The sequence below is a fragment of the Pomacea canaliculata genome, linkage group LG2, assembly GCF_003073045.1.
Source record: "Pomacea canaliculata isolate SZHN2017 linkage group LG2, ASM307304v1, whole genome shotgun sequence".
In the NCBI taxonomy this organism is placed as follows: domain Eukaryota; kingdom Metazoa; phylum Mollusca; class Gastropoda; order Architaenioglossa; family Ampullariidae; genus Pomacea; species Pomacea canaliculata.
In genome coordinates this window covers 31,788,714-31,801,377 of record NC_037591.1, presented here as the reverse complement: position 1 = coordinate 31,801,377, position 12,664 = coordinate 31,788,714, and the positions used below count along the sequence as shown (strand labels likewise).

At 36.7% G+C, this 12,664-nt stretch overlaps 1 protein-coding gene across 1 annotated transcript in view; it reads left to right on the top strand.

Moving 5' to 3' along the window:
- Window positions 1-3,202: 3,202 nt before the first annotated feature.
- Window positions 3,203-12,664, top strand: part of LOC112557898 (neprilysin-4-like) — a 48,390-nt gene continuing 38,928 nt past the window's right edge. Inside the window, exons 1-8 of the mRNA XM_025228032.1 lie at window positions 3,203-3,632; window positions 3,892-4,045; window positions 4,625-4,717; window positions 4,876-4,923; window positions 5,114-5,275; window positions 5,546-5,626; window positions 5,883-6,094; window positions 6,691-6,870. Coding sequence (XP_025083817.1) covers window positions 4,714-4,717; window positions 4,876-4,923; window positions 5,114-5,275; window positions 5,546-5,626; window positions 5,883-6,094; window positions 6,691-6,870 — 687 coding nt within the window. The 5' untranslated portion in view covers window positions 3,203-3,632; window positions 3,892-4,045; window positions 4,625-4,713. The remainder of the gene's footprint in view (window positions 3,633-3,891; window positions 4,046-4,624; window positions 4,718-4,875; window positions 4,924-5,113; window positions 5,276-5,545; window positions 5,627-5,882; window positions 6,095-6,690; window positions 6,871-12,664) is intronic.

The window sequence follows — 12,664 nt, the reverse complement described above, 5'->3', positions numbered from 1 at the left end:
GCATGGTGTAATGACTCGAATGTAGAGTGAACGAAAAAAATTATTGCTCATTTTAGGAAAATCAGGGTTTGTTTTGACCAAATTCTTACTAAAGGAAAAATAAGTAGAATTGTAAGTATAATTGTTGATGGAAGCTTGCTTGGAAAGTTTTTGTAGAAGTGTTGAGAAAGTTGCTCTAAGACAACTTTAGTTTTTTGTGATATATATATATATTTACACTTTTCCGTTCTGCTCGTCTTAGTGCATGCTTTTAATTAATGTTTTTGTCCTGTTTTCGTGAATATGAATTCATGCAGCTTTTAATACTTGTGAGAGTGACCATTTTCCAGTGTAAATGACAGCAAAGAAGAGCTAGAATAGTAATGTAGACATTTGGATCGTTTGTAGCACATGTCGATGCTATATGTAATTTGATGTTCTAATGTTACTGTCGACAGACAAGAATTTCCCGAAAAAAATTCATAATTGCAATTGTGTTTGTAAGTACGGGTGGGGGGATGGTGTAAACAAGATTAACAACATGTAATTTTCTCCTAATAAGCTAAATCCAAACTAAAAACAATTATTTACTAATCCAAAGTTTTCATAATGTTACTTAATATGTTTCATAGAGAGTATTTATGTCATGTTTCCAACCACAATTGTGTAAGTTAAATGTCTCACATAGTTACTCATTTCAATTGGGGATGCAACATTTATTAAGCACACACTATCTGAAACAGTCCTATATCTGAATGCATTTTACACACCACAACTTCAGTACTTTGAATTCCAGTTCTTTGGAAGGCTGACCACATTTCCCTCACACAATAAACCTAATCTGAGCTTGAGGTTTCTCGCCATTAGCCTACCTGCTACAAGGGATAAGTTAGGAGTGAATTCAGTTACGTGTATTCATTGTCTTACCTGTCGTCAGTGTCAAACCCTTGACGTTTAAAGAAATGAATCTCGCAAACAGGTGATTGGAGGGCTCGGATTTCGAAGCAGATTTTTAGCAAAGATTCGTACCCAGTCATTTGGACAGAAGACAGGCCCTCGAGAGCTGACGTAGCCTGGGAACTAACTGTCAGATGACTGTAAACGTTGCTAAGAAATATCTCTCAAATTTCTCTCCTGGTGTTTTATCTCCTTTGGCTGCTCAATGTTTCAACCTTTACAACAGGACTTTGTATTTCTCACCAGCCCTGCTTTATCATTTTGTGCACAAAAGACTTTTGTTTTAGTATATGAGCGCGTGTGCACACGGACACACACAATAACAAACAACGCACGCATAAACAAACTACGTGCCACAGCAGTTCTGCACACAGTTATAAGATAAATTCTTAAATATAAAACACACAGATAACATTATAATTTAATAAAGGCTAGTTGAAAATAAAGCACCTACAATAGTAAATAATTGGAAAGAAACTGCTTGGGATGTAACCAGAAGGCAATAATTAGTACCCCACACCTAACAAAAACTAAATAGAGAGGTTGACTTATAAAACCAGTGTCAGCTCGATCCTTTCACAAAAACACACCTTGGGTCTTCTCGAAAGTGCACCTGCTGACTATTTGATGTCAGTCGATGGCTCCATGAGTAACAAAGTAGAAGCCTTTAACCTGGCCAAGGTGCACCTGGGAGAAACCATGTAAGTTAGTCTTCTTTTTTAATAACAAGAAACTTTAATTAATCGGCTTACCACGATTAATGTACAGTCCATAAATAAATCATTCAGTCTTTGAGTAATTTAAAGTTGCACAGTGTCCAACTATGTTTAACAGTCTCTGTAATTATGCTTAGAACTCTCTAAGCTAAAGTTACTTAATGCCCATATGTTGCCCATATTATAAATGAAAATGTTAGAGAAGCTTCTAATAGAGTAAGCACGCCATTGCAGTAAACAATATTATTATCACAACATAGAATGTAGCATAAGTGCTTTTTCAAATAAAGTTATAAGGTAATAACTTTTTTAAAATTGACAATATATTTTTATGTTTTTTTGTCCAAATGCAATGTTTTTGTTAGCTTTAGTGTGTGCTTTAATGGCACGGGAAAACCAAAATACACCTCTCTGCTCTTGTCCAGATTGCTGTATTTGCATACACACAGTACAATTGCAGTGTCGTTAAGAATAATGACAATAATTTAATGTCCATCAATTTACTTTGATTTTTGTGTAATTATGGTCTTGACAATGCATTGCTAATGTTTCTGTATGTGCTTCAGCAATCTGATCTCAATGTTTGAATTGTATGCGGCTTTGATTCAAAAATATGAACAGTTGACACTGTAAAAGGCTAACTGCTAACACTTTAACATGAAACTCGACAAAAAATTAATTAAAAACTGGGGTTAAAGCTGGGGAAGAAATCGTGGCTTATAGACCGAAATTTAGGTTTTTAGATATTATTTCTATCTTGTTTTGCAGGATCAAGATAAAAAGAAGTCAGACATCAAGAGAAAAGTACCTCATCATTCTTGTTGTCATGTTTGCTGTCTTCTTCTTTGATGAAACAAAAGGCAAGTGGTAAATTTGTACAAATAATAAACAAATATTTGTAATAATTCAAACCTTTTAAAAGCGTTTCTATTTTGGAAACCTCAAACTTTAAAAATATTTAATTATGAATTTGCGTTTTTTCTCTCGTAATAATGTGTAATTATCGGCAATGACAAGAGATGCTGGACGTTGCGCCACCTAGAACTTTTACATGAGACATTCTGTGACAACAGTTATCTATTTTTCTATCCATTCTATCTACATTTTTTCGGTTTGGCCTTATTTGTGACTCACTGAAGTATATTTCCAGAATAAAAATGACATAGCAACTGTCTTCTGTTGTTTTTGGAAAAAATTAAACTGGAGGTGTGAGTACTAATAAATATCAAGTAAAAACCTATAAGAAGTAAGACATGTTCAAAATGTAGCATGTAACATAGAAACTAGAAACAATGTTTAAATCAACTATTTAAAATTAGCCTCATGTGGCGCTTACACTGCATCAGATGCATGATTGCACTCACAATGTTGTATGTTGTCGTCACGTGATTGTTAGGGTTGTTGCCCCTTTCTGTTGTTAGTCAGAGATTATTGCCCTTAACAGTATATGAGTGTGTTAGCTGCGTCGTGGTTTCGCGTCAGAACCGACGTCATATTATGACGTAATTTTAGATTGGAGAGTGAAAATTATTTGGAAGACAGCAGACGACGAGAGACGAGAGATAGGAAAGACAGGTCTTGCTGTACGTGTGGATACAGGTACCGGTAATAAGTAAACTAGTTACTTGCCCAGTCAAGGAACTACTGAGGGACCCACTGGGAGTGTTGAATCCCAGCGAAACCACCGAGATGGCTGGGAGAAGTGATGAGAGGCGGACGGAGTGTGTGGACTGTTCGCTTTGGATCTTGTGTGTTGATCCTAGAGAATATATTCGTGGTCGTCGGCTAGGTGTCTGCCAAGTCAGCACTTACCCCTATTAAGAAACGGAACGTGTGAGAGGTTCCCCTAAGAGTTTTGTTCGTGGACATCGGTCAAGTGTTGCCAAGACTGAACTTTTAATTTCTGGACCAGGGAAAGGGAGGATTTTACCAGGACGTTTTACTTTTGGTTTCACAGACTTTAACTTCAGGCAGTGTGGTGTGAGTAACTAAGACTTTAGCGAACTATTCAAAAACAATCGTCAACTTTTCCACGCAACTTTTCAATTTCCTTCATGATCTACACTTCTTGTTGCCGCATTCATCACGCGTTTAGTTATTTTCACTCATTTATTTTCTTAGTTAAATGTTTTTCTCATACGTTTATATTCAAAAGAAAAATTCTTTCTTCTTTATGTTTCAAACAAAGAAATGCGTTAGTGTTTTTCGTGCAAGACCTTTCCCTCTTTGATTTTTTCAGCAGCCAACAACAATAACTCCAGTGTGGATCCTTACCAATACTGCAACAAGCTCACCTGTCGACAATGGGTGGCACAACACCCGATAACTGGATGCTGCAAACGACCTTCACAGTTCCACTTTTATCAGACAAGAGATCCAACAGGCGCTCGAAGGTCAGACAGAGAAGTAGAGGAACATATTTTGTCAACAATCTTTTTTTTTCTTATCCATATCAAACAAGTTATAGCTCTCTCCTAAACTATTGTCTTAAAATAATCTCAAAGTCCCACATTCATTTTACTAAAAAACAAAAACAAAAAAGTTCGTAAGGGAGATAATGCTCAAAACCAAAAATAGTTTGTTGTCTATAAAGCACGAGGACGTATGTGGGCAGAGAGATATTGTATATAAAGATATAAATGTAAGTATGTATATATAGAGATATTTATTTACTTAATATCTCAATACCCATTAGAGGCTGACAAATTAATAAAGAATCTTGAATCATCTTGCTATCAACCGTCACCATGCTCTGAGGTCAGCAACCCAGACATCGGGCTTGTAGTTCGATACGTTTACTCCGTTCAGACCCTTAGCTAATTGAAGAACTAACAGTTGTTAATTAGTAGTATTTGTGTACAAAGCAGGACGTCATTACAAGAAATGCATTCAACCCCTAGACCTTTACAAATGTTTCCGTTTAACCGTCATTGGATAAAGATTATTTAATCATGTCTTAATTGTGTCTGCAGACCGGAGTATTGTCCGCAACAAGGTACCTCTAGAAGTGGTTCAGCGGGATATTGCTTACTTAAAGTCCTCCAGGAAGGCTGGTGGCGACATGAGTTAGTAGCTGTGTCTATGTCTGCTGTAATATATATATGTGTGTGTGTGCGGGTGCGCGCGTGAAAAAAATAATATTCTATCAAAATGCTGATAAGATGACTTTTTTAATGTATCTACACCATAAATAGTGAATGAAAAACGACTGTTATTGTTCCAGGTAAGGCTCTTCAAGGTGTTTGCCAAACATTGGATTGTGTACTATCAGGTAAGGTGTTTCGATGAAACTGATTTGCTCTAGTATGACATAATCGTGCTCTTTCTCTTTGTTTATCTACATATATCTCGGTCACTCACTTTCTCTCATAAGCATCAGTGAGCGGGAAAAGATGAGAAATTCAAACAAGAAAAGGCGTCTACAAACGTTTTTGTACTTTTTCTTGTTTTAACATCAACAGCTGAATACATCACTAAAAACATTGATGACAGACGGGATCCTTGCAAGGACTTCTACCAGTTTACATGCGGAGGCTGGATTGAACAGAATCCTATCTTCCTACCTTCCGACAACTATGACAAATTTGTTAGCGCTCATATCACAGTCAGAGATATTATCAGAGGTAAGATTAAAAGATAATCTGGAAAAATATATGTCAACAATATAGGTACGGTCACCTTGTCTATATCTTATTTGTATATTTTAGTTTAATTAAAAACCGAACTATTAAACTTGTCTTGCATTTCAATATTCTCCACAAAGAAGCATAGTAAGTCTGTGTTGTAGTGTAAAATTAAGTAGGTGGTGAATACGATGTAAACTGACAAACATATAAATAATACAAAATAACATATACATGCTGATAAGACGTTATATCTCAATTTTTCTGCAGGACTTCTTGACGTCGATGACAGCACAGCCCCAGAAGCTGTCCAGCAGGCTCGTGCTTACTTCCGGTCCTGCATGGACGTGGGTAGGTACAGAAGCTGACTATTGTTACTTTGCTCTGCTTCCTTCTTCATTAACAGTGCAATCTCTGCTAGAAATACTTACAATACATTGTTGGTTGTACAGGCAGCAAAGCTGGTAGTAATACTGACATTTGTTTACAGGCTTTTAATTAACCTAGCCACGAAATTGTTCTTTAAAGATAACATTAGCAGGGAAAGACATTGTTTCCATTAAGAATGGCGCAGCTCTAACGATTCTAATGGATGATTTGATTATAGACACCTTGAGCAATCGTGGAATTGAGCCGTTAGTGGACTTCCTTGACCGCGACACCATCCACCCGACACTTCAACCATTGTGGACAGACACGGGTATGACGTTCACGGACATCGTTGAGTACTTCGCTAATCTGGGTGGCATTGGTTTCGGGATACTCGTCAATTTTGTGGTCGGTCCGGACGAGCTGCAGTCAGACAAGAACATTATCGTGGTAAGTAGATTTATTCTCAGCTGCTTTTGTTATCAGGTGAAATAGATGAATAGATGACTGCACGGCTGCTTCTTTAACAAAGTAGCAGAAACTAGTCTACAGCTGCTTATATTCTTCTCCTTTTCTTTTGTCTTTTTTCCACTTTTCTATTTTTTCTTTATTTTGTTGTGGTGTAATTTTCTTCTAAAATTATTGCTTTTTTTCAAAGTCAAGTAACTTGTTGGCAAGGCTATCTTAGTTATTTTGTTTGAGTCTTTTGGAGTGTTTTGTCGGGGTATGGCAACTCTGATCTCTGCTGGTATTAACCCTTGATTGTGGATCACAAGCTTATTCAAAAACCGCTCAAGTTTGCTAAACATTTCCAAGACTAAGCTTTTGAAATGAATATCGCTAGCAAGTATGTTAAGGTGGTAGAATTAGAATTCCACCTTCTACAAACCCTGTGCAACCACATACTTTATTTTTATGATAAAGCCTACCATTTCTCACCACAAAAAAAAACAAACAATAAAAGCTGCATCTTCCCTGTTTCAGTAATGTGTGAATATTTATTTATGCAGTTTATTATTTTGTGCACAGTTCACTGTATGTTTCAGTTCCTTCAAACTAGCCTGGCTTTGGGAAATCGAAATAATTATTTCGGAAAAAGAACTTCAATGTCGCTGAAGAACTTGGAAGCCATTTATGAGCTGACTCATACAATGTTGGGTGCAGATCCGATTACTGCTGCTCAAGACGCCGAAGACGTGGTGGACTTTGAGATAAAACTAGCAGAAGTAAGTGTCCTAATGTCTAGTCCAGCATTAATGCTGTCGATTTTGCCCGATTTGGGTCTTCAAAAAAATATCTTACAAAAACTGGGTTATGTCATTTATTAATTAGGGTAGTAATTTTTGTAAGTAAATGCTGCAAGTCATGAGTAATTTTAGCAAGACATATGGACAAGTGAGGAGTTTTAACACACAATATATATCAGATTTATAATCTTAATGTTAAAATACAGAACGTGATTGTAGCTCTTTCTGTCCGTTAATTGTCTGTTTTGGAACGTTATATGTCCAAGACTTAAGTATATGAACATTAAAACTGACATCTTTCATTTTACAAATACATTATTTAATGATGGTGACATATCTTTCTACTTCAAATGTTTAGGCAACTGTTCCACCAGAGGAACAAAAGGACAGATTCAAGGTTTACAAAAAAATGACGGTGGCGAACTTGACTGACAGGTTTCCACAGGTAACATAGAAACCGTTTGCTAAATCTTGTAGTCTTGTATTGTTCCCTTTGTTTGTTGGTGTTGAGTCCGCAATTATACACCGAGTGACTGCAGTAAATGTCCATTATTATTGCTTTTGTGTGTGCGTGCGTGCGTGCTTAATTCGTTTGTTTCTGTCTCCTGTATCATCTGTTGCCTGTATTCATGGTTCTTGTTTGTTTGTTTGTTTGTTTGTTTGTTTGTTTGTTTGTTTGTTTGTTTGTTTGTTTTGACTGTTCTTAACTACGGTCTCTTAGCTACACGATTTCTGTTGCAGTTTGACTGGTTGAGGTTTCTACGGAATCAGTTCAGCAAGACAGGAGAGGATTATAACATCACAATGAACGAAGTGGTAGCCACTGATAGTTTACAGTATTATGATAAACTTTTCGACTTGGTCGATGAAACGCCGACTAGGTATGCTGTTTCTTACTTTCTCTTCTCAACCTGTAACTTATTAACAAAGTTTATTATAGATAAATCAACTTCAAAAGAAACAAAACAAACATGTCTCATAGCTAGCTGAAAGTCTACAGAAATAACAAATGGTTTGTTTCAATTTATTAACACTGAAATGTTAATTCTACAACTTATAAATCTGCATCCTCAGTAAATCACTCTTCATGTTCGTCGTTTAATTAATATTTGATTGTTTAAGTTACATATTTAAAAAAAGAGAGTGTGATAACACTAATGTAATGAAACTAACAGGATCAGCCTACTGTTTGTTATAATAAACATAATCAGCAAGTAGCAGAAAGCGGATTGAACACATATATGAACTGTATCGAAATGGGCAGTGATCGGGTGGTGTGCTCTTGACTTCAGAGCCGAAGGTTGGCGATACAAGGTCTGTTCGGTCCTGTGGGACTAGAAAATGTCTTTTGCTCAGCTGGAAACAACGGGTATCGGATTTATAAGGGAGTGTAAAATCGGCGAAAAGAAAGTGTTGTTGTGTGGCCTAGAAACTGTGAACCACTTGACTAAACAGACCATACTGCTGATTATTCTCTGAATTTCGGACATTTTACCCTTACCTAACGTACGTTGTCAGATATGCGCAAAAGGTAAGGTCTCATGAGACAGGTGTACTGGGCATTGTAGAGGTATAGACATGATGACATATTGATGTCTAGATATCTAACAGGCCATTTAATGGGAAGATATTCTAAACCTGTACTGCAGAAGGTCTCAAAGAAATATCGACGCACTTTAATTGTCTTTACTATGCATGTGCTTCTGAACTTTGCTGTTTAACAGCATAAACCATGGCATTTGTGTAACTGCATTGTAATCATCAGATAGTTACCTGTACCTTTTGCCCTTCCCTTGCATCTCATCCTGTGATGACAGCTCTGCAAAGTTAATGTTTTTCTGTGGGACTTAGTTTTATGTGTCTGTATTTTCGGCTTTGCTGTGAAACAGCTAATACTCTGAAATGTTTTCTTGATTAATTTGCCCATGGATTAAAGATTTTTTTCCCGACTTTCTTATAACCACTCTAACACGTGGTACAACATGGCTGCTGTCGCTCTCTTAAGACTTTCATCTGACGCTTCCTGTGCACCAGTCTTGACGATATTGTTCATGACAACACTTACTCTTTCAAGGTGAAGAACTCTCGTCAAAATAACGCAATCCAGACTTCGTCATCAGTCAAACATTACACCTGCTCCTTTTTTTCTTTTTTTTTTAGGTCCCAAGGGTTCAGCATTGGCTCAATTATGTTCATGTTGAACACAAAGCCAGATGAATCCAGTCGCACTATGTTTCTCACCTCTTGACACGCAACTGTACTGCTTATCCCCATCAGTTGCTACTCCCTCTCCCATAGGAGGCTGTATTCCTCTATTTACTGTTGTTTGGTTCATCTTCGCATCATCTTTGAGTCATTCATTTGAAATGGTCGCTGCTGACATGACCCTTAAAAGACAAATTACTGTCATCTGCCAGTCTTCCATTATGAACTACGAAAGATCAGTGCCATACGCCATGTTCTACACATTGCCAGCATTCTTGTCTGTGCATTTATTCGATATATGCTTTGAATCTTTGCTCTCAGGCTGCCCTGCATTCTTCATCTTTTTTCTTGAAAATGTATTGTGGAGTTCAATTATCCATCATAGAATGTGAAAACGGTGCAAAGCAAGATAGAACGGGAACATGACTACACTGAAACCTGGTATTGATGATTATGGCAAATATTTTAAATTTACTTTCAAAGTTGCACTTTGCTTAATTCTCTTACGCAAAAGGTAGAGATTTGCAGCTTATAAAAGCTTAGTGTATGTTTGTGGACACCCTGCAATACGTATCCTGCAAAACTGTTTCCTCCATCCGTCTGACAGGACGTTGCTGAACTACGGCATGTGGCGTGTAGTGCAAATGCTTTTCCGCCTCCTCGACCCAGCTCTCAAAGAGGTGAGATAACTTGTCATCCTACTTCTCTTGTTTGACTGGCTGACTGGTTTGGTCAAGATGATTAAGAAAAAGAAAATAGGAAGGAGGAAGAAGAAACTTGTATTCTAGAAACTTGCATTTCTTCTTTTCCTGGCATCTTGATAAGTTGCATAACGTTGTCCTTGTCCACCAGTTTATACTCCTTAAATAATCATTATCTTAAAGTAGATAGGAGGCTTGAGAATCTGAAGGATTTGCAAATGGGAGGCAAGTGCTTCTGATAGGAGTACTCACGTCAGACAGGCTTAAGAGTAGAGGTGAAGAAGATATAATAAACAGTTCCCCACGATTAGAGGTTTATCCAGGGACAAACACACTGTCCTGTAACAGAAGTCTATGAGATGAAGGAACCAACAACATAATTTTTCGTCAATGTGTGTAAAGGCAGTCTTGAATTTTATAATAAAACTATATTAGTGACAGAAATAACAATCTGACGGAAGCAACTTGCCTTAAAAAAACGCTAGATAAGCTCTGCAACACAATACAATTAATAATTAATGACAACCTGTTTCCACATGTTGAAAGTCAAAAATTAAAAACATTCACACTGTGATAGAGAAACCTACTATGAATGATGTATGAAATTGGCCAATGGTAGAAAACTTGAGAAAAAAGCAGATGTTTGGTGTCATAAAACTAGCTAAAAGCTAACCAAAAAGAAAAGAAAACCCCAAAAAATTAAAGAAAAAACCAGTAGTACTTTCCACAACCTTTTAAGTAGTCACATACCATTTTAAAAGCTGCGCCCACTAAAGAACCATTGTCTCCACTCCTTCAGCTTTGGCTGCCTTTGGTCAAACCAACTGGCTTTTTGCTTACCTTTGTTAATGATCCAGCCCTCTGTATCAGTTTACTTTATCCTCAGCTCCTATATGGACCCATGGATGTTGAAAACAACTGCATAGATGAAACTAAAGTAATTTTCCGTTACGCTGTGGACAGAATGTACGTGAACAAAATGTTCTCGCCACAAGAGAAACTAAAGGTATGTAACCTGATGTGAAGTAAATTTATGAATTAAAGGTGCTCCATGTATGTGTGTTCAGTATGACGGAGTCCAGGGCTGTAACCTTATTGTAAACATCATGCTTTAAAGCTAAGAAACGAACGGGAATGAAAAAAACTAAACTCTTAACATAATTCTTTGGAAATTAGCTTTCTAAAAAAACAGATAACAAACAACAGAGAAAAATAAGATAAACTCGGCTATCTTCAACCTTTATTGTTGAATGGCTATTCAAAAGCTACGTTTCTGCACTTAGCTTTTTTAGTATCATCGTTTGGATCATGCCTTGTGATTTTGTATCATATCATATATATATTCATCATATATTTTTAATCTGATTTTTGTGTTTGTACTATATAAAATAAACTAGATGCTGAAGTTTCCCCTTGAGATTGTATGTTCTACAGGTAGAAAATATTACTGAAAATTTGCTGAAGACTTTCAAGAAGATGCTGAAGGATAGCTGGCTGTCACCAGCTACGAAGACAGCAGCTTTGAAAAAGGTTAGAACCTACACTAACTAGAATTGAAGTTTTTGCTTCACCACGCCTTCATGCCAAGATCATTTTCAATTTCATTTTGACCATATCCATCAGAATAGATGGGTATATAAGGCTCATAATTATGCGAACTCAGCTTTGCCCACAGATATTTGCTTAATGACAAATTAATCAGTCTATATCTTCTTCACTTCGCAGTGAATTACTCTATATATCATGATCTGTGGTGGATTATAACCAGTCGTTACTTATTTTCACAGTTGAACTCCATAGTTCGCAAGATCGGCTATCCGGAGTTTGTCCTTGATGACAAGGCTCTCAATGCCAAAAGTGACATGGTAACCTCGCTCACTCTTTCATTTGTTCACACTGACACGCATGCGCAAACACATACACTTATAAAGCTGATTTATTTCCATCCTGAGTTTTGTGTTTGGAAGCTTATTTCTACTTTTAGTCGATTAACATAGCAAATAATTTTGTTCACTTATTCATTCGTTGAAAATACCGGTATATTTTTTTTTTTCCATTCGTTTGTTCGTTTACTCATTTATTCAATTATTTATTCAAAATTGTCCTCGTTTGTTTGCCTTATCGTATATACTTTGCAGTACTCTGTGGACGAAGACGACTTCTTCGGAACTAACCTTGATATAATGCAAAAAGGTAAACTCTGGATGATGAATAATCTACGAAAGCCGGTGGACAGAAATTCGTAAGTCTTATTAAACGTTGGACGGAAAACTGCATAAACATGTTGTAGTAACAAAAGTTATGATTTGTTTCAGTCAGATGACTTTCGGATCTACATATGTCTCATAGACATCTTGGTTTAAAAATGCCATCTGACAAAAGAAAGACGGCATTCCCATTAAGAGCCACAGAAAGTTGGTTTTGTTGTGCGACTTGTCTAAATTAATGTAAAGGTATTAATGACACTGTCGCTAGAGCTAGTTGCCAAATTTCAGCATTTATTAAACATTGATTCTGGCATTCACTACTTGAATTTCAGATGGCTTATGACAACAGCTACTGTTAACGCTTACTACAACTCAAAGGTCAACGAAATGGGTGAGACAAGGGAAAGCGCCAAAATTTGGGAGGGATGAATTTTTCCAGTAATGTAGTATGGTGTGGACAAAACAAAAATATGTGCCTTTGTAGTTTTCTGGTAAAGTAGTGTCACTTTCCTTATGTAGTGGTTTGTTATTGTATTACAACTTCTATGAGTCAGGGAATTCGGCCCATAGACTGTATTAAATTTTATATATGCTATTGCTAATTTAATATTTGGGTCAGTTACAGGGCCATTTATGATGCTATCATCAATATAGGGATCG